Source organism: Saccopteryx leptura, chromosome 5 (genome assembly GCF_036850995.1).
Source record: "Saccopteryx leptura isolate mSacLep1 chromosome 5, mSacLep1_pri_phased_curated, whole genome shotgun sequence".
NCBI classification, from domain to species: domain Eukaryota; kingdom Metazoa; phylum Chordata; class Mammalia; order Chiroptera; family Emballonuridae; genus Saccopteryx; species Saccopteryx leptura.
The window spans coordinates 4246096-4266505 of record NC_089507.1 but is presented as its reverse complement, the minus strand read 5'-3'; the positions used below and the strand labels follow the sequence as shown (position 1 = coordinate 4266505).

At 54.6% G+C, this 20410-nt stretch overlaps 1 protein-coding gene across 1 annotated transcript in view; it reads left to right on the top strand.

The window, feature by feature from the left end:
- Positions 1-20410, top strand: part of EVC (EvC ciliary complex subunit 1) — a 60516-nt gene that overhangs the window by 30818 nt on the left and 9288 nt on the right. Inside the window, exons 12-16 of the mRNA XM_066384390.1 lie at positions 2933-3145; positions 12460-12569; positions 16495-16705; positions 17582-17788; positions 18620-18764. Coding sequence (XP_066240487.1) covers positions 2933-3145; positions 12460-12569; positions 16495-16705; positions 17582-17788; positions 18620-18764 — 886 coding nt within the window. The remainder of the gene's footprint in view (positions 1-2932; positions 3146-12459; positions 12570-16494; positions 16706-17581; positions 17789-18619; positions 18765-20410) is intronic.

The following is a 20410-nucleotide window of genomic DNA, read 5'->3' as shown; positions in this document are numbered from 1 at the left end:
GAGCATCGGCCTCAGACGCTGAGGACCCAGGTTCAAAACCCTGAGGTCACCAGCTTGAGCATGGGCTCACCAGCTTGAGCACAGGGTCACCGACTTCAGCGTGGGATCACAGACATGACCCCAAGGTCTCTGGCTTGAGCAAGGGGTCACTCGCTCTGCTCTAGCCCCCCCCCCCCCCCGTCAAGGCACATATGAGAAAGCAATCAATGCCGCAATGAAGAACTGATGCTTCTCATCTCCCTCCCTTCCTGTCTGCCTGTCCCTATCTGTCTCTCTCACTAAGAAAACAAACAAAAACAAAACTGAGATGCCCTTTTCCAGGCTCCAGACATGTGCACTCCCGCCCACCACGTCACTTCTCTGCGCGGATCCTGGGGAGGGCACCTGACTCGAAGCCGAGTGAGGCACCCAGTCAGGGAGAAGGACCCCTCAGCCTGCGCCCCGGGCTGCCGTTGAGGGAACGTGTAGGGCTGGGGCTGCGGCCAGCCCCTCCCCCCACCACGGGCCCCCCTGGCGGCGCTGACCCGTTCACACAGCCAGAGAGCAAGCAATACCACAAATGAATTCCGGTTCTATTTCGGGTGCAGAATAAATCACATCTCCCCAGTGACACACGTCAGCACTAAGTGGGGAGCGATGTGTTTTATGGCCTGTCGGAGCAGGTGACGAAGACGGCGAATGGGACCCTTTCGAGGGAACAGACAGGGTCCGGCACGTTTCTTATTATAATAGAAGGAGCCTGGATTAATGGGCCGTGCTGCTTTGATAAAGTTCACCTCTCTCTTGAATTTGCAAACACCGTATCTTTGTGGTTTGACAGTCACCAAGGAAAGAGAAAAAGATGTGTCCCCAGCCACTGCTAGGGCGTGATAGAGAGTCTAAGGAGAATCGAGGTAGAAAATCTGGCTCCTGGCAGAAAATTGGGATTTGCAGAGGCTGGAGGGAAAATGTAAATCAGTCCCACGTGTTTAAACCATTTATTTTTTTTATGGTGAACTGGAACACATAAATAAATGGATAAGACATAGACTTATGGACTAACACCTGACGATTAAAAATCCATCTGTGTCACTTGCACCCAGAAGACGAAAGAAGTCACAGCAAGGACCCCAGGAGCCCCCTCCCACCCTTTCCTAATCCCCAAATACCCTCCCTGCTCACAGGAGCCATATCCTGGCTCATTCGAAAATCAAGTCCTTTTCTATAAAAGGAATCGTGTGGCATGTGCTCATGTGTGTTAGGTTTCTTGCACTGAACTTTATGAGATTCATCCGTGTTGTGTGTTACAGTCCGTTCTTCCTCATTGATCAGTGTTATTTCATTGTATAAATACATCACCATTTGTCTTCGTCACTGGTCGATATTATTCCATTGTATAAATACATCCCCATCTGTCCGTTCTGCTGTTGATGGACATTAGTGTGGCTTCTTAGTTTAGACCACTGCACACTCTGCTGATACAGTCCTTCCTGTAGGTGCTGTCTGATATACCCATGCATGCATTTCTCTTGGGCAGAGGCCAAGGAGTGGAATTGTTTGGTTATAAGAATATATGTAAGTGCAATCCACAGTCTCCATAGTTACTTGATACAGCCACCAATTTGACTAAAATGTGTCATGAATTGACAGCTTTGCAATAACAATCCCCCAACCCAGAAACATGATATCTTCTTACATTTATTTTAAGTCTTAATTTTTCTTAATACCCTTTTATAGTTTCTATCCTTAGGTATATATAATGTTTATTACAGTTGTTTTGTCAGCTTAAGGAAGTTTTCTTCCATTTCTGTTTTGCTAAGAGTGTTTCTTATCCGTGGCAATTGAATTTTGGAAAATGTTTTTTCCTCACCTCACCCCGTCACCACGTGATCCTCTTCTGCTCTGCTCTGTGACTGTGGCTCACTGCCTCGATTTGGGTAATGCCATTGAGGGCATCCAGACTCAGACGTTGACCTCTTTTTTCGTTGAGTTAAACCCTTGAGCATGATGAAGTCAAATCCTTTGCTTCTCGTCACTCTTTTTTTTTTTTTTTCCTTGAAGACTATTTTCACTACTACTAATGTCACTAACAGCGACTCTGTTTTCTACGTTCTGGTTATACCTGTATTCATATATTTCCCTCTTCATTCGTGTTTCTTACCCGAGAGCATCCTGGCGAAGATCATGGGTGCCAGGACCCTAGGGCCAGAGCCTTCCCTGTAAAGTTGTGCAGTTTATTTAACCTCTCTTTTACTGTACAAAGCCTCAATTTTCTCACCTGTAAATTCCTTTCATCAGTTTTGGGAAATTTCTAAGCCCTTTTTATTTCAAATATTGGTTCTTCCTGGGCTCTCCCTTCTCTCTCCTTTGGGGACTCCAATTAAAAAGGTTGGATTTTTCTCGTCGTATCTTTCATGCCTGTATTTTCCATCCTTTGTATTTTCGTGTCTTTGTATGTTCCATTCGTCTCTCCTTGCTTTACTGTGTATTTTCTCCTGATCCGTCTTCCAGCCGACTAATTCCCTCTTCAGCTACATCTAGCTGCCATTGAAACCTGGACATTGGGTTCATAAAATGGGACCAGATTCTTCGATTCCAGAAACTCCTAACTGGTTCTTTTTAAATAAACAGTGCTACTCTTTATAATTTCCAGCTCTTTGCTCGAAGGTTTAAGAGCGGCTCTTGGCTTCCTGATCATAGAAAGCATCCAGACTTAAAGTCTGTGTCTTGTAATCATAGTCTTTGGACTACGGGTAGTTTGACACATAGTAACCTGGGGTAGTTTGACACAGAGTAACCTGTCACGCGGCTGGCTCTCTGAACTACGGGTAGTTTGACACATAGTAACCTGTCACTCGGCTGGCTCTCTGAACTACCAGTAGTTTGACACATAGTAACCTGGGGTAGTTTGACACATAGTAACCTGTCACGCGGCTGGCTCTCTGGGTTTCAGGAGCTGTACCGCAGCACCATGGACACGTTCCAGACGCTGGTGGACATCCTGTTCCTGCAGACGCTCCCGGGCCTGACTGGCCTCCCCCAGGCCGAGTGTGAGTACTTGCGGCAGGAGGTGCAGGAGAACGCCGCCCAGCAGCTGGGGAAGTCGGACCGCTTCCGGAAACAGCAGTGGAAACTGTTCCAAGATCTCCTGGAACAAGAAAAGCAGGTGCGGGTATTCTGTGAAACGGGGTCTAGAGCAGTGGTTTTCGACCCTTTTTACACGCGAGGACCGCTGAAAATAGGAGACGTGTTTGGGGGACTGCTAAGGCAGAAATCACTCCGAGCATAGGAAATTCAACTGAGATCACTGGGTCTGCAGTCTTCCTACCACATCAGGGTGGTTCACGCTTTCATGGAGCGGCCTGATATTTCTGGCAGACGTGTCTGGGGACCTGCGGTCGAAAACCACTGGTCTAGAGTCTGCGTTGTTTGAGATTCATGAAGAATGAGGACAGATTTCCCGTGCTGAGCGTCTCCCAGAGCCTCTGCCGGGGGCTTTGCCGAGATTCCGGCGGCCAGCCTCGCCGCAGCCCTCTGTGCAGGTGGGGAAGATGGCAAAGCCCTCCCGTCCCAGGACGGGGGGTCAGTAGGTGATCCCTTCAGCCGATCCATCGATAAGGAGCAACAGAACCTGTTCTTTAGAAAGAAATGAACAACAGAAGGTGGTTCACAGGGTAGTGGCCTGGGGGGGGCGGTAGGGGCTGCACACATGGGACTCCTGCTCTTCAGTGAGTCTATTTCATTATTAAAACCATGTGTATATACGGAAGGTAAAATAATGACCCCCCCCCCCAAGATGTCCACATCCTAATCCTCCCAAACCAGAATATGTTACCTAACAGGACACAAGGGTCCTTGCAGATGTGATTATATAAGAAACTGATACAGATATATTAATTTTATTTCTTTTAATTTTATAAGCTGTTCTCTAAAAGGAGGCATTTGCATATGGGACCGACACTCACGTCACCCAGATGTCCTCTCTCCCTCTCTCTCCTGCACCGTCGAAGCTGTAAAGCCAGCATGCTCAGTGTCCCACATCCCTTGCCACTCCAGTGGCTGAGGGACCCAGTTCCGGCCTCTAGACCCGGGGTGGCACGGGCAAAGGGCTTCCCTTCCCTAACACAAAAGCAGGTATTGCTGGGAGAAGCCCCTTCTCCGGTGCTCCCTGTGTCCCCTGCCTGGGACACGCACCAAGGGCCCTGGGGTCCTGCCGCCTCCCGTCGACGCACAGGCGGGGTGCAGGAGAACGGAGGCCGACGTGCGCAGGATGTGGGGCAGAGAGGGGTGGACGGCCCCACCTCCCCGGTGGCCTGCTGCTGAGTCACTGTCCCAGCCCTGGGCCACCACCCACCCCAGGTCCTTAGGTCCTTGTTATAAGAAACAAGCCCCATTTTTTTGCGTTGGGTGTTCAATCGGTTACAGAAAAGCACGAGACTCATGCGTCGGCCAGAGCAGCTGTTTGGAGCCGTGGAAGTTACCAGGCATAGCTGACCCTCGAACAACACGGGGGTTGCAGGTGCCGACCCCCCATGTAGTCAGACTTCCGCCGGTAACTTTTTGACTTCTCCAAAACTTAACTAGTAATAGCCTGCTGTTGACCGGAAGCCTTACTGTAACATCAACACTCAATTAACACATATCTTGTATATATGTCTGATACACTAGATACTCTTTTGATAAAGTAAGCTAGAGAAAAGAAAATGTTATTGAGAAAAGTATAAGGAAGAGAAACTACATTTACAGCATTTACTGACAAAAAAAAAGTCCACATATAAGTGCAGCTTCGGGCTGTGTTGCTCAAGGGTCAGTGGTAAGCAGGAGAGAGCATCACGCAGACACCTGCCCACCCACGGTCGGGGGGCAGGCCCAGACCCCGGCGCCCGCCTGTCTGACTGGCCAGTCCTCCCTCCAACGTCCTCTGTCCCTGCCGGCTGCACCACGTTGCCCCGTCGTCCCCGGTAACGTGTCTCTGTCTCCCGCATCTGGCTCTGAGTGCCTGGAGGACAGCCACCCTGTTTTTCATACTTGCACCCCCTTATTCAAGGCCCGGCGGCGGGGCCGTAGCGGACGCCCGGGGAAGCCCTGCGCGTCGAGCAGCTGACTGTAGTGCAGCTTTGGGAATGGTCACAGGGTCACCTTGACCCTGGATTCTCCCAGTGGGTGCAGCTGGAGCTGAATTCATCTCATGCTTCACCATCCTGTCCTGTCCCCCTCCCCATGCAACACTATAAATTTATAGTGTCTGGGGAGGGAGGTGCTGGGCTAGTGGTTTGGGAAGTCCACCAACTGAGTCTGATGTCCTTCTGAGGCAAGCTTTCCGAGTGGGGTGGGGGCCTCTGAGAGACAGCTGCGGTGTGCAGACAGACCCCCCCCCCTCCACACACACACACACGTCCTGGGCAGCCGAATGCCTGGGTCTGAGCCAGAGCAAACCCATCGACGGACAGACGGGGCGACGTTTGTTAGCCAGGTAGCTGACCCTGACCAGCTTGTTAAATGTCTCAGAACCGCAGCTAACGTATGGAAACAACAGGGGTCCGAATGCCCCACAGGGTCCCCGTGAGGCCGTGCCAGGAGGGGCCCATTGTGCCGCGCTCGGTCACTTGATGAGGCCGGCATTGCAGAAAATCAGATTTCCCTTCCAACAAGCCCCTGTGACTCATCGAGGACTCTCCGGTTAGGGGTCTAAGTTATTTTAAGCAAGTATCAGACGGCGCCTAGCTTCTGGGTTTTATTTTTATTGATTGGCCGCGCGAGGCTGTGCATGCATGCGCGTTGGCCTTGGCATGTGCCGAAGCGTTTCGGGCAGAGTTTCGCCCGTGAGAAGCAGGTGAGCGGCATCGCTAGTGACCTCATCGCTGATGAAACAAGTATAACCCCGGCTGTTTTCTCAAGGTGGATAGGTCATGATTACCGACTGATTGCACAATTGCCTTAAATTGCCACAGATATTTAGAGATCTGTGTCTCCCCCCACACACACACATTTCCTGGTTGACGGTGGAATATGAGACATGAGCTTTCTGTGGCTCAGGTGAACATTTAGTCACGAGAAGAACAGCACCCACAAAACTATTCCCTTTAACATACACCCAGGCTACAAAGAATGCACTCCCCACATCTTCTACTCAGAAGGCCCTGGGCATTCCATGTCCTGTTATCAGGGAAGTTGTTAAAGGTTATGGAAACTTGTCGGTGACACAGTTGGACTGGGTTGTAGAACAGTGGTACTCATAATGTAATCTGTGTGTGTGTGTGTGTGTGTGTGTGTGTGTGTGTGTGTGTGTGACAGAGACAGAGAGAGTTAGAGAGGGGGACAGATAGGGACAGACAGACAGGAAGGGAGAGAAGTGAGAAGCATCAGTTCTTCATTGTGGTACCTTAGTTGTTCATTGATTGCTTTCTCATATGTGCTTTGGCCGGGGGGCTACAGCAGACTGAGTGACCCCTTGCTCAAGCCAGAGACCTTGGGTCCAAGCTGGTGAGCTTTGCTCAAACCAGATGAGCCCACACCCAAGCTGGCGACCTCGGGGTCTCGAACGTGGATCCTCCATGTCCCAGTCCGACGCTCTATCCACTGAGCCACCGCCTTGTCAGGCTGTAATCTGTCTTAAATGCAGGTTTCTGGGCTTCTCCCCAGTCCACTGTGTTAGGCCCAGAGGTGTCTAACATCTCCCAAAGCTGTCCCCATCCTAATTCCCAGAGCTGGGAGGATGTTACCTTACGTGGCACAAGGGACTTGGCCGAGGTGATTAAGCTAAGGCTGTTGAGATGGGGAGGTTCTTGTGGGCTCTCGAGGGGGCCGAGTAATCACGAGGGTCCTTGTAAATGAAGCGGGAGGCAGGGGGGTCAGAATCCAGAGTGCTGCACTGTGGGGGACACTCAACCCCCGAGTGCCGGGCTCGAAGGTGGAGGAAGGGGCCATGAGCCAAGGAATGCGGCGGCCTCTGGAAGCAGGTCGAAGCCAGGAAAGGGGTTTCTCTCTAGAGCTTCCAGAAGGAATGAGGACTTGCTGGCACCTTGGAGTTTTCCCCCTTGAGCCCCGTGACAGGCCTCTGAGCCCCCGCGCTCTAAGACAACAAGCTTGTGTTGTGTTGTGTTGTGACCTGCTCAGTGTGTCCAGCAGCCCGAGGCAGCTGCCGCAGCTGCACACCAGCACCTGCGTCTTTGACAGGGAACGGGGTGGGTGGTGTGCTCTGCAGCCTGAGGCTGAGAACACAAGACTGCTGTCAGTCCAGAGGTTCTGAATCCTGGCTCCGCCTCTCACGCTCTGCTCCTCCCGCGGCCTCTGAACCCCACGCCAGGCACGTTTCCATCACTCGGCCCCCAAACCTGCTCCCGTCAGTTCGCTGAGCTCTCGGGCCCACCCTGACCGCACTCCCGGCAGCGTTCAGCCAAGCTGGGCTCCCCTCCTCCGAGAAGCACTTGCTTAGGCTTGCTGGTGCTGCTACCTCCACAGTGGCTTCTTCTCTCCCTGACGTGTGCGCGCCGAGTGCCCCAGGGTGCCGCCCATGACCTGCCTCTCTACCCACATGCTCTCCCTTGGTACTGCCAGCCAGTCGCCCACCGTTGTATTAGTTTTCTAATGCTGCGTAACAAACAGCCCCCACACTGGTACCTTACAACCACACTCATTCAGTCCATCAGTGTCTGAGGGCCAGGGGCCCAGGCACAGCTGAGCCCAGGTTTCTGCCGTCAGCGCTGCAGCTGGGTCTTACCCGGAGGCTCGACTGGAGAGGAATGGCTTCCAAGCTCACTCACGTGGTTCTTGGCCAGAATCCGTTCCTCTAGGGATGTTGAGCTGAGGGCAGCCGCTCCTGCATTCATCTCTCCAGCTCAGAACCCGCCGTGGCCTCGGTCTCTCCCAGAGGTCTGCCCCGAGATGGGGAACAGACCGGCACATTCTGCACAAAACAGAATCACTGACCTCTCCGCCCAGCCTCCCCCCCCTTCCGTGCCGCTGAGCCGGAGCCCCTGGGGCTTACCCGTGACTCCTCTTTCTTTCACCCCCACATCCAATTGGTGGGAAATGGTGTTGAGTCCACCTTCGACCTACCCCAGGATGTCACCACCGTTCATCATTTCCATTCTCGGCACCCTCGTCAACGCCACCTCTTGTTACTGCTGCAGTGGCCCCACCGGTCTCCCTGTGTCTGCCGTGGCCCCTGTGGTCTGTCCTCACCCCACGGCCAGAGCACATTTAAAATATACGAGAGGTGGCCCTGGCCGGTTGGCTCAGCGGTAGAGCGTCAGCCTGCCGTGCGGGGGACCCAGGTTCGATTCCTGGCCAGGGCACATGGGAGAAGCGCCCATTTGCTTCTCCATCCCTCCCCCTCTCCTTCCTCTCTGTCTCTCTCTTCCCCTCCCGCAGCCAAGGCTCCATTGGAGCAAAGATGGCCCGGGCGCTGGGGATGGCTCCTTGGCTGCTGCCCCAGGCGCTAGAGTGGCTATGGTTGCGGCAAAGCGATGCCCCGGAGGGGCAGGGCATCGCCCCCTGGTGGGCAGAGCGTCGCCCCTGGTGGGCGTGCCGGGTGGATCCCAGTCGGGCGCATGCAGGAGTTTGTCTGACTGTCTCTCCCCATTTCCAGCTTCAGAAAGAATACAATATATATATATATATATATGAATATATATATATATTCATATATATATATATATATATACGAGAGGCCACTCAAAGTTAAGATTCTAAATATTTTTATATACTTTACATACATCTAAATGATCCCTGAATGCATTTTAAATATATCTTAACATTCCTTAAATGAAGAAGCATCTTCATGGAATTGGCCATGACATTTCCCCCTCAGTGATGCCTGAAATAATTGTGCGTCTTCTAATCGCTGGCACGTGCACACTAGATTTGATAAAAGACACGGCATCGCATTGTGTCATTTCTCTGTTACCCCCCCCCCCCCAGTGGCTTCTCATTTCATGCAGCGTAAAAGCCAGAGTCCTCACCGGGCCCTTCCAGGACCTGTGCTGGGACCTGGTGCCCCCCTTCCCTCCCCACTCGCTCCCCCTGCCCCGCTTGCTCTGTTCCCACCCCTCTGGGTCCCTGGTCTCTAGTTCCCTGGGTGCAGTCCAGCCGTGCTTGTCCTGCTGGGTCTTTGCTGCCGTGTCCTTCACAGCGAGGCCCACCTCACCGCCCTGCCTCCCTCCCACCAGCATGCGGGTTTGCCTCAGGTGCTGACTTTAGAATCCGCCCCACCTGTAAACCCACCCTGTTATCAGGAGAACGCCGTAACACCCTCAGCAGTACCAGGCGTGCCCAGTGGGTTCCTTCCCCCTTCTCTCCTTAGTCAGTGAAAGTCTGAAGCAGAGAGTAAACCGGCCCGAAACCACTAAATGACCCGGTAGCAACCCCAGGGTCCGCGCTCCAGCCCACGGAAGCGGCTTGTCACGTCTGAATGTCCATATCCCCGAGTCTGCGTTGTGTGATGTTACAGAGGCTGGTTGCGGGCACCATCTGGTCCGATGACTTGGTCCACTTAACTGTCTTTGAATCCGGTTGCTGGTCTTGTCTGCACTCTCAAAACTCACACCAGAGACCCCCGTACCTGAGCGACCCAGTGCATTTACCTTTTAAAGAATCAAGACTGGGTAGAATTTTCTATGTTCTGGTTTCCCAAGCACTTTGACAGGTTATTGTGGACGCCTCACAAGAGGAGCCCAGAGACGTATTAAAAACACAGTGTGAAAACACAGTGTGATGTTGTGCGATTAAGCATAAGAGTTACAAGTCACAACGCCCAGAACTGAATGAAGTCCAGGCTACGGTGCTGGGTGCAGACCTTGTGGTCTATCCGAGTTCTGTGTGCGGCATGCGCCCTCTTCAGGCTGCTGGCGGTAGTGCCCTTTGAGCAGTTACAGATGGAGAAGGTGACTTAAATTACATCTAGCCAGGGTCCCTAAATGATTGAGCCCCTGGCTGTAACTGTCTGTCTGAGCCAGGTGCATGTTCTCCTTACAAATCAGTCAGGGAGGAGCACAAGAGGGCCAGAAAAGACTTGGCTTTGGAGAAAAGGCAGACCTAGATTGAGTACCACCTGCCCCACGATTTAAATTTATTGACTTTTCACAGAGAAAGCCACATGGAAGATGAACCCACATCCAAAATGACAAAACGCACAGGGGACAATCCGCCGGAAGGGTGGCACATTCGGCAAGCACCGTGTTTAAATCACAGCCGGCACCAGGGACCCCCGAGGAAGGACTCTCAGAGAGGGCTTACAGAGGAAGTGTGTTTAGGACGATAGCAACGCAACAGAGGGAATTACTAGTCATATCAGCAAGACACGATGGAAAAAAGACAACAGAGGCCCTGGCCGGTTGGCTCAGCGGTAGAGCGTCGGTCTGGCGTGCGGGGGACCCAGGTTCGAATCCCGGCCACGGCACATAGGAGAAGCGCCCATTTGCTTCTCCACCCCTCCCCCCCTCCTTCCTCTCTGTCTCTCTCTTCCCCTCCCGCAGCCAAGGCTCCATTGGAGCAAAGATGGCCCGGGCGCTGGGGATGGCTCCTTGGCCTCTGCCCCAGGTGCTAGAGTGGCTCTGGTCGCGGCAGAGCGACACCCCGGAGGGGCAGAGCATCGCCCCCTGGTGGGCAGAGCGTCGCCCCTGGTGGGCGTGCCGGGTGGATCCTGGTCGGGCGCATGCAGGAGTCTGTCTGACTGTCTCTCCCCGTTTCCAGCTTCAGAAAAATACAAAAAAAAAAAAAAAAAAAGACAACAGACTGAAAGCCAGGCACTTCTCACTAGTCTGTCGTCAACAGACTAATGTTCCTGAAACAAATGTAACAGAGGAGTTAAACAGCGGATTAAATAGGGCTGAGGACACAGGGCGTGGACCAGGAGATACAGGTGGGAAAGTGGTCCAGGAGGCACGGCCGAGAGCCAGAGGGGGGGAGAATAGAAACGGGCGGAGGAGACGTGGGGGACAGAGTGAGGACGTCCTCGAGAAACTTCCTCACAGTCCCCTAGGACTTCTAGAAGGAGAGAATACAGAGGATGAAGGAGAGGTGATGTTCAAAGGTACGGAAAGGAAGTTGGCAGAATCAGTGACAAGTGACAGCTATGACTCATAAGGTAAAGGGCGTGCTGATTCACTTTAGGTTCTGTGGGGTCAGGAGTGTATGTTTAAAATGCAAACCCACTGCAGGGACAGAACCAGAACCAGAACCTGTAACTGTCAAGGCAGGAGAGGAGAACAAAGGGCACGAAAATTAAAAAATGATATTGACCCAAGAAAGGAGCATCAATGCTTTAAAAGAAAATGAGGACTTTAGGAAATAGGGTAGAACCGAAATAATAGCAATGGCATAGGAGGTGGGGAGAAGGCTGGCTGGCACTGTCTTCCTCCTTCTGTTTGGAGGAGGGAAGGGTTAACTGTCATTCCCATGGGTCCAGCCGTGGGTATGCTACTGGCGGTCTTTAACTGGACTGCCTTCCTCAGGGAATATACTAAGTACAGTGTATGCCTTCCAAACGCAAGTTTAGGAATTCTCTCCAGATTAATCTGTATAATTCGATCAAATTACAAGAAAATCCCCCCCCTCCTCGCAAATCCCCAGAACTTGATAAACTTCCTAAAATCTGTAGGAGAGGAAGAATAACAACCAAGAACAGCTAGGGCCCTGGCCGGTTGGCTCAGTGGTAGAGTGTCGGCCTGGCGTGCAGAAGTCCCAGGTTCGATTCCCGGCCAGGGCACACAGGAGAGGCACTCATCTGCTTCTCCACCCCTCCCCCTCTCCTTCCTCTCTGTCTCTCTCTTCCCCTCCCGCAGCGAGGCTCCATTGGAGCAAAGATGGCCCGGGCGCTGGGGATGGCTCCTTGGCCTCTGCCCCAGGCACTAGAGTGGTTCTGGTCGCGACAGAGCGATGCCCCGGAGGGGCAAAGCGTCACCCCCTGGTGGGCAGAGCGTCGCCCCCTGGTGGGCGTGCCAGGTGGATCCCGGTCGGGCACATGCGGGAGTCTGTCTGACTGTCTATCCCTGGTTCCAGCTTCAGAAAAATACAAAAAAAAAAAAAAAAAAAAAAAGACAGCTAGGACAGTTTTGTACATGAGAATGACAGCTAAAAGCAGTGTGGTGTGTGTGCGGAAATGTACAGACCCACAGAATAAAAGAGGGAGCCTAGCAGGAGGTGTCTGTGTAAATGGAAACTATGTAATCCAGGGTGGCATGACAGCCAGTCATCAAAAGGTAAGCTATCTAATAAAGGATGCTGGCATAATTAGTATCGGTTTGTCCAGAGAAAATTAGAGTCCTTCCTCATGCCCCAGGAAAAAAAAAAGTGTTAAATGTGTTACAAAGTAAATGCAACTAGGAAACAATGTTAAGTCTTTGGAAGAACATAGAAGGGAACACTCTTAATGAAATCCGGGGAGAAGGATGTTGAACAAGAAATAAAAGGCACAGTCCAACAAAGCAACGACAGGTGAGTTGAGCTTGAGCTGACGCCTGTCCCTCTGTCCGGGTGTAGGTGTGGCTGGAGGAGCACGCTCTGTCCGCCGTGTTGCAGACACACCTGCGAGACGAACATGAGAGCATCGTCCAGCAAGTGCTGGGCCGGCTTGGTGGCCTCAGTGAAGAGTGAGTACAGCTTTCTGAAGGGTTGGGGCCTTGTGTCCTGTGTGATACTGCACGCTGGCCTCAGTCTCCTCATCTGTAAGGTGGGCACGTTCACTGCCCCCCCCCCCATCTCGTGCCTCTTACAGTATGGTTTTGAAACCAACTAAATTGTGAAGGTAAGTGTGGATAGGGTGATAGCAGAATGCTGGGGGTAAAGGCTTGGAGTCAGAATGGACCTGGGCCAGTGACTTAACTTTTCTTGCCCTTGATCGCCTCATCTGTAAAATGGGACTAACACTGTGTGCTTCATAGAGTCATCCTGGACCACTGTGCCTCCTGGACCGCTTTCTCACGGGTGGTTTTTAACAAGTGTACAGTGGTGCACCCACTACCACAATCGAAATTTAGGATATATTCATCATGCCCCAAACATCCCATGCGCTCATTTTCAGTAGCTTCCCATTTATTAATACATTTTTATATTTCTGCTATCACTACAAGTAGAGCATGTTCTTTTTTTTTCAACGGGCTGCAAATTACTTCTTTCTCCTTATTTCATATGAGGAAAATTACCTTGCTAGAGCTGTTTTGGTAGCTGCTCAGCCTTTCCCAGGAAGCGGATTTGTGTGTTCCTCAAGAGGCAGGTGGACGGAGGTCGCCCTGGCTCCCGGGGGGGAGGCTCCCAGAGAAGGAGATGCAGGCAGAGGCATTCACAGGCCGCCGCCGGGAGAACCTGGTGGGCCGTGCTGAGGACCTAGGCGAGCGGCTGGAGGATGTGTGAGCCTGAGAATCTGTGTCTTTTAGTTACACTAATATTTAGGCCATTTATATTTACTGTAAACCCCAATGCTAGCATATTTGGGGTCTGGATCTCTCATCTTAACTGTTGTTTTATGTTTGGCTCACCTGCTCTAGGTCCCTTTTTCTCTCCTCTCTTGCCTTCTTTTGAATTAAGTGTCTCTCATCGTACTAGTTCGTCTCTCTTTCAGCTTCTTGGTTACTTTTTTTATTTTATTGTTTTGCTGGCTTTTAGTGGTTCAGAGATTTTGAATTGTATCCTTGACTTCTCAAAAATCTAATAAGCATTCATATATTCCTTCTTCCTGGACAGAACAAACGCCTTGGAATATCTTAGTGCCACGTATTCTTTCCCCAGACAAGGCGTTCCTCGTTGCGTATTTTTCTCTCTGTATTTTCAGCCCCATTAGATACTTTTGTTTCGTGCCGTCAACGGTCACTTCTGCACAGTCACGTCTTTCCACTTTCTGATGCTCTTGTTTCTCTCCTGTACCGTTAAGCTCCCGCCAGGGATAAGTCTTTCTTTGCCTGACGTCCTTGCTGCATCAGGTCCACTGGTGACAAATTCTCCCGGGTTCCGTTTGAAAATATCTATGTCATCTTCATTTTTTGAGGCATATTTTCATTAAGTATAGAATTCTAGTTCATTGTGTGTATATGTGTGTGTGTGTGTTTTTTGTCTTTTTAATACTTTTAAAGATAATTTGTTGTCTTCCCATTTCTATCATTTCTGGCTCCTTTTTAGAATTTCTTCTGTTCTTTGGGTTTTCATTCATTTATTATAATAACCCTAAACATGGATGTGGTTTGAATGTATGTGTTTTGTGTGTTTGGTAAATCTGTGCTTCAGGAATCTGTGATTTGCTATCTTTTATTGGTGTTCGAAAATTCTCAGCCGTCCTCTCTCTAAGTATTTCTTCTGCCCACCCTCCGCCCCTACTCTTTCTGGGATTCAGTTACACATTTACTGATTTTTTTTTTTTTTTACTTGTCCTACATATCTCTTAAATAATCTCCTTTATTTTTCATTCTTTTGCTATCGGGTGTTCAGCCCAGGTACTTGTTTTGAGGAATCTCTGAGGTCACGCTCCCTTCAGCTGTGTCTTCTCTGCTGCAAGCCCACACACTCGGGCCTTCATGTCGGTCACTGTCTCAGGCTCTGCAATGTCCTTTCGAGTCCCCTCCTGGTTTTCATTTACCTGCTACAATTACTCATCTTGTCATATTCGTCATGACTGTTTTGAAGTTTATGCCTGATTATTTCAGTATTCAACCTCTTGTGGGTAGGTTTCTATTACCTGGGTTTTCCTCTTTGGTTTTTGGTTAATTCTTAATCAGTTTGCAGGTCTGGTTATTTTTCCTGAAGGCTGGACACAGTGAATGAAAATTGTTGAGATAATTCCAGACTTTAAATGATGGGCTCTTCCTCCGGAGAGGACGAGTCTTCCTTCGATCGGGGTCTCTGATGGTGACAAACCCAGCTGCTGACTCCATCTGTGCATCCGGCTGGTTGAAAGTCAGGTCTCTGTGTGGACTGAGGCCTTATTGCCAGGACGCGGCCCCCAGTGGAGAGCTCGGAGGGTTTGCTGGGTCCTTCCTCCCTGGGGGGCTGACTGCCAATGCTCTGCTCGGCTTTGCAGGCTGTCGGCAAACACCCCAGTTTGTTAAACCGAATGCTGAGCCTCTCTGGTGGACCAAGATTTTTTTTTTTTTAGTCACTAAGATCGGAACTCAGAAAGAGCTCATGACCTCAGTTTTGGATGGGTTAACATTGAGAGTTACATAAGAAATTCATGGGGCTGTGAACTGAAGCCAACTGCACGTGTGCATCTGAAACTTGGGACAGGGTGGGAGAAGGTTAAACAGATCAATAAAAGAATAGGTGGCTTCATAGAACTCTAGTGGGCACCCCCGTCTGAGAGGACGGGCAGCAGACGGGGGGGGGGTATTCTAACCTGCGTCCTCGGGGGGGGGGGGGGCTGCTGGCTGTGACTCCTGGGCGTTTCTTCTTCTTTTTTTTTTTTTTCCTCTTTTTTTTTCTGAAGCTGGAAACGGGGAGAGACAGTCAGACAGACTCCCGCATGCGCCCGACCGGGATCCACCCGGCACGCCCACCAGGGGCGACGCTCTGCCCACCAGGGGGCGATGTTCTGCCCCTCTGGGGCATCGCTCTGCCGCGACCAGAGCCACTCTAGTGCCTGGGGCAGAGGCCAAGGAGCCATCCCCAGCACCTGGGCCATCTTTGCTCCAATGGAGCCTTGGCTGCGGGAGGGGAAGAGAAGAGACAGAGAGGAAGGAGAGGGGGAGGGGTGGAGAAGCAAATGGGCGCTTCTCCTATGTGCCCTGGCCGGGAATTGAACCCGGGTCCCCCGCACGCCAGGCCGATGCTCTACCACTGAGCCAACCGGCCAGGGCCTCCTGGGCGTTTCTTGGTAGCTCGGTGTATTAGGGTTTTCCAGAGAGAATCAATGGTGTGTGTGTGTTTCTCTGCCTGTCTATCTATCTATCTATCATCTATCTATCTTTCTGTCTTTCTAGCTAGCTAGCTGTCTGTCTATCATCTATCTTTCTATCTATCTATCTATCTATCTATCCATCTATCTATCTACCTACCTACCTTTCTATCTGTCTGTCTGTCTATACCATACAGAGCAGAGAGAGGGGAGAGGAGCTGAGAGGTGGCTCTGGGCACAGCGCGCAGCCTGGAGGCACAGAGAGCCCGCACGTGGCCCCAGCCCCCAGCCTGCAGGTCTGAGAGCCGGGAGCCGCTGGTGTCAGGTCCAGTCCCGGAGCCGGCCGGCTCGAGGCCCTGGAAGAACCGGTCTCTCAGTCTGAGTCCAGAGGCAGGGAAGAGGTGATGTCCCAGCTCAGGGAAGCTGGACAGGAGAAGTTCCTGCTTACTTATGGGAGGGTCAGCCTGTCCTTTGCTTCAGGCGGTCACCGGACAGGACGAAGCCCACCCGTCTCGGGGAGGGGGGTCTGCTTTACTCCGTCCACTGACTGAAACGTTGGGCGCATCCAGAAACCCCCCGAGTCACGTCCGAGCAGAGGTCCCGGCAGCCGTGGTCCGGCCGAGTTGACACATAAAATTCACTTTCACGCCCGGAGAGGCCGAGAGCACTGACCTTTGCCCCCGCTCTCCCCACAGGTCCGCCCGGTGCGTCCTGCAGGGGCACGGCCTGCTGCTGCGCGCGGCCCTCCGGAGGCTGGCCCTCCGTGGCCAGGCCGTGGCGGCGCTGACCCGCATGCGGCTGTGCGGGAAGAAGAGCCTCCTGCAGGAGCTGCGCGAGCAGCACGCCCTGGAGCAGGGCTCCTCCCCGTGCCCGGACGAGCACCAGTGGCAGCTGCTCCGAGCCCTGGTGAGACGGCCCGTCCAGCCGCGCCCGTCCCCGTCCCCGCGGGCCACGTCCTGCCACCCCCGTGGCTACAGGGCGGGGGCGATGACAGCCCTGCTGGAGGCCCCCCAGGGTGCCCAGGGCCCCAGCGTACGCTGTGATGAGGTGTATACTGAAAATGCGCGTGAAACCCAGAGGGAGAGGGGTCTACTTGTCATCGGGAGACTGGGGGAAGGGGCCCTGTGATTTGTTTTAAGGTTTTAACAGACCTTAAACTTGCAGACCCTAAGGCCGGGATTTGGACCCACGTAGACTATCGCAGGGTCTCAGGTAGCCGCTGAGCCGTGGAAGCAGCTCTGGTGTGTCTGACCCGTTAGTGAGGGGACATGCTCACACTCTTTCGCTCTGCCCAGGAGGACTCTGTGGGAAGCCGGCTGCCCTGTCCCTGACCGCCTCACCTCCTTCTCTGACTCCTGTCCCCACAGGGAAAGGCTGTCCCCAGGGCCCCAGACCCCCTGCTTTGGCTTCTGTGATGTCCCACAGTACCCTCAGACTCAGACCTGGCTTCAAAACCCAGCTCTGCTGTGTGACTTTTAGAAAGTCACTTAACATCTCTGAGCCTCTGTGTCCTCATCACTCCTGGCGTTCTGCAGGAATGAGGAAGTCCCTGTGTATATGACAGATGAAGAGAGGGCACTGGGCACACAGTTGGTGCTCAATAAATGCTTTGAGTGTGTGGGGGGGCGGTGCCTTCACCCCCTAGCTCATCCACTGTGTTGGGTTTGGCAAGCCCAGAGGCCCCCACTTCTACACCCCTTGTCCAGCCTTCCTGGGCCCCTGGCCCTGGCCGGACGCCTGTGCGGGTCAGCAGCGCGGCCCCTCCCTCTCCGTCCTCCCCAGGAAGCGCGTGTGGCGGAGGAGACCGGCCGGCTGCAGGAGGAGGCGCAGCAGACGCGCCTGCAGCTGCAGCAGCAGCTCCTGGCCGAGGCCCGGGAGGTGGGGCGGCTCCTGCAGCAGCACACGGAGCGCGCCCTCGGGCGGGCGCTGCTGGGGCACGCGCGGACCGCGGCCACCAAGAGCCGGGCCAAGGACCGGGATGACCTCAAGGTGCGCGCCAACCCCGGTGCCTGGGAAATCCGAGGGCCAGGAGGATCGGGGTGCGGCGGGAGGGAGGGGCGGGCAAGAGGACGGGTCCGTGCTGTCCCCTCGCGGGAGCTTTGGGCCTTGCAGAGGCTGCCCATCATTTTAGGGAGGACAGGGTGGTGACCTTTAACCTCGGCAGGGATGTTACCCAGCTATCACGTCTCCAAGGCCAGGGCATCTCAGCTCTGCCTCCCTTTTCTGCTCTGGGTCTGAAGGTGTATCCCCGGGGAATGCACACAACTGCGAATCACACAGTCCTACTCAGACGACTCGGGCAGAGAGAGGTCACTCATCCCACAGAACAAGAAATGTGGACGTGGGTCGTTCCAGGCTCAGAGGCTCTGTGACGTGACCAAGGACCAGGCTCTTTCTTTCTGACCTGCCATTCCTAGTGTTAGTGTGCTGCCTCATGGTCTCAAAGTGGCCACTGACCCTCCAGACATCAGATCTGCATTCCAGGGAAGGAAGAGGAACCCGGCCAAGTCTCTTCCTCGCACTGAGGCTGTGCCTTCCTGTTCAGAAAGGGGAGCCCCCGGCCCCTAGCAGGCATTTCCTCACTTTGCATCTCACGGGCCAGGGCTGTACCCGCAGCCTTAGCCTATCCATGACCAGGGAAATAACACGTAGTAACAACTGGTTCAAACCAACCACGCACTCTCTGCCTCCTCCCCGGCCAGTCTAGGTTGGAGACGGGTGGAAGGTGAGAGCCAGGGTGGAAGGTGAGAGCCAGGGCACGGGAAGATGGGGGGCCGTGCTGAGTGGCCCCTCGCGGAGTCCCTTCCCTCCCGCCCACAGAGGACGCTGCTGGAGGCGGCTGTGGAGAGCGTCTACGTGACCGGCGCCAGCGTGGGTCGGCTCGTGCAAGCATATGACCAGCAGGTTGAGAGGGTCGTGCGGGACCACGAGGGGCGCCGGCTGGAGCAGCTGCGGACCCTGCAGGGTATGGCGCCTGGGGGGGGAGGGGCACGGCGCAGGGTATGGCGCCGGGGGGGGGGGGGGCACGGCGCAGGGTGTGGCGCCTGGGGGGGGGCACGGCGCAGGGTATGGCGCCTGGGGGGGGCACGGCGCAGGGTATGGCGCCCGGGGGGGACCCCACGGCGCAGGGTGTGGCGCGGGGGGGGGGGGGGGGAGGGGCACGGCGCAGGGTGTGGCGCCTGGGGGGGCACGGCGCAGGGTATGGCGCCCGGGGGGGACCCCACGGCGCAGGGTATGGCGCCTGGGGGGGGCACGGCGCAGGGTGTGGCGCCTGGGGGGGGGCACGGCGCAGGGTATGGCGCCTCGGGGGGAGGGGCACGGCGCAGGGTGTGGCGCCTGGGGGGGGCACGGCGCAGGGTATGGCGCCCGGGGGGGACCCCACGGCGCAGGGTGTGGCGCCTGGGGGGGGCACGGCGCAGGGTATGGCGCGGGGGGGGGGGAGGGGCACGGCGCAGGGTATGGCGCCCGGGGGGGACCCCACGGCGCAGGGTGTGGCGCCTGGGGGGGGCACGGCGCAGGGTGTGGCGCCTGGGGGGGGCACGGCGCAGGGTATGGCGCCGGGGGGGGGGGGGGGGCACGGCGCAGGGTGTGGCGCCTGGGGGGGGGCACGGCGCAGGGTGTGGCGCGGGGGGGGGGAGGGGCACGGCGCAGGGTGTGGCGCCTGGGGGGGGGAGGGGCACGGCGCAGGGTATGGCGCCTGGGGGGGAGGGGCACGGCGCAGGGTATGGCGCCTGGGGGGGGGCACGGCGCAGGGTATGGCGCCTGGGGGGGGGCACGGCGCAGGGTATGGCGCCTGGGGGGGCAGGGTATGGCGCCTGCGGGGGGGGGGCACGGCGCAGGGTATGGCGCCTGGGGGGGGGGGCACGGCGCAGGGTGTGGCGCCCGGTGGGGGGGGCACGGCACAGGGTATGGCGCCTCGGAGGGGACCCCACGGCGCAGGATATGGCGCCTGGGGGGGGGGGAGGGGGGGACCCCACGGCGGGAGTCAGACCAGCCCTGAGTGTGGGGCAGGAGAGGACACCGGGTTGTCCCGGCTTTAGTTTGGGACATCTCATCTTTTTCAATGTTTCATGTACTTATTTATTCCCTGGTTTGTCCCCAGAAGGCTCTTGTCCCCAAGGCACACAAAGAAACATTAGCGTACAGCACAGTAGGATTTTTTATAGTAGATGCATCCGGACAAGGACAGGACAGTGAGGTGGAGTTAGGGTAGGGCCCCTCTCTGGGACATCTGTCCCCAGATTCCCACTTAGTCGTGACATGGTTTTGGCTCGGGGCTTCCTGGGAGCCAGAGAGGTGGACACGTCCTCAGCACTGTGGCAGTGACCGTATCAGGACACAGTTACACTGACTTGAGTTACATGCGTTCTCCTCGAGTGGCTAGGTCAGCGTGGCAGCTAGTGAAGTGAGTCGGCTAGCTACCCGTGAAAACTGGGCAAGTGTAGCAGCTAGTCAGGAGTCACAGCTAGTCAGGTGTCACAGTCAGATGTCACAGCTAGTCAGGAGTCACAGCTAGTCAGGAGTCACAGCTAGTCAGGTGTCACAGCTAGTCAGGAGTCACAGCTAGTCATACGTCACAGCTAGTCAGGCGTCACAGCTAGTCAGATGTCA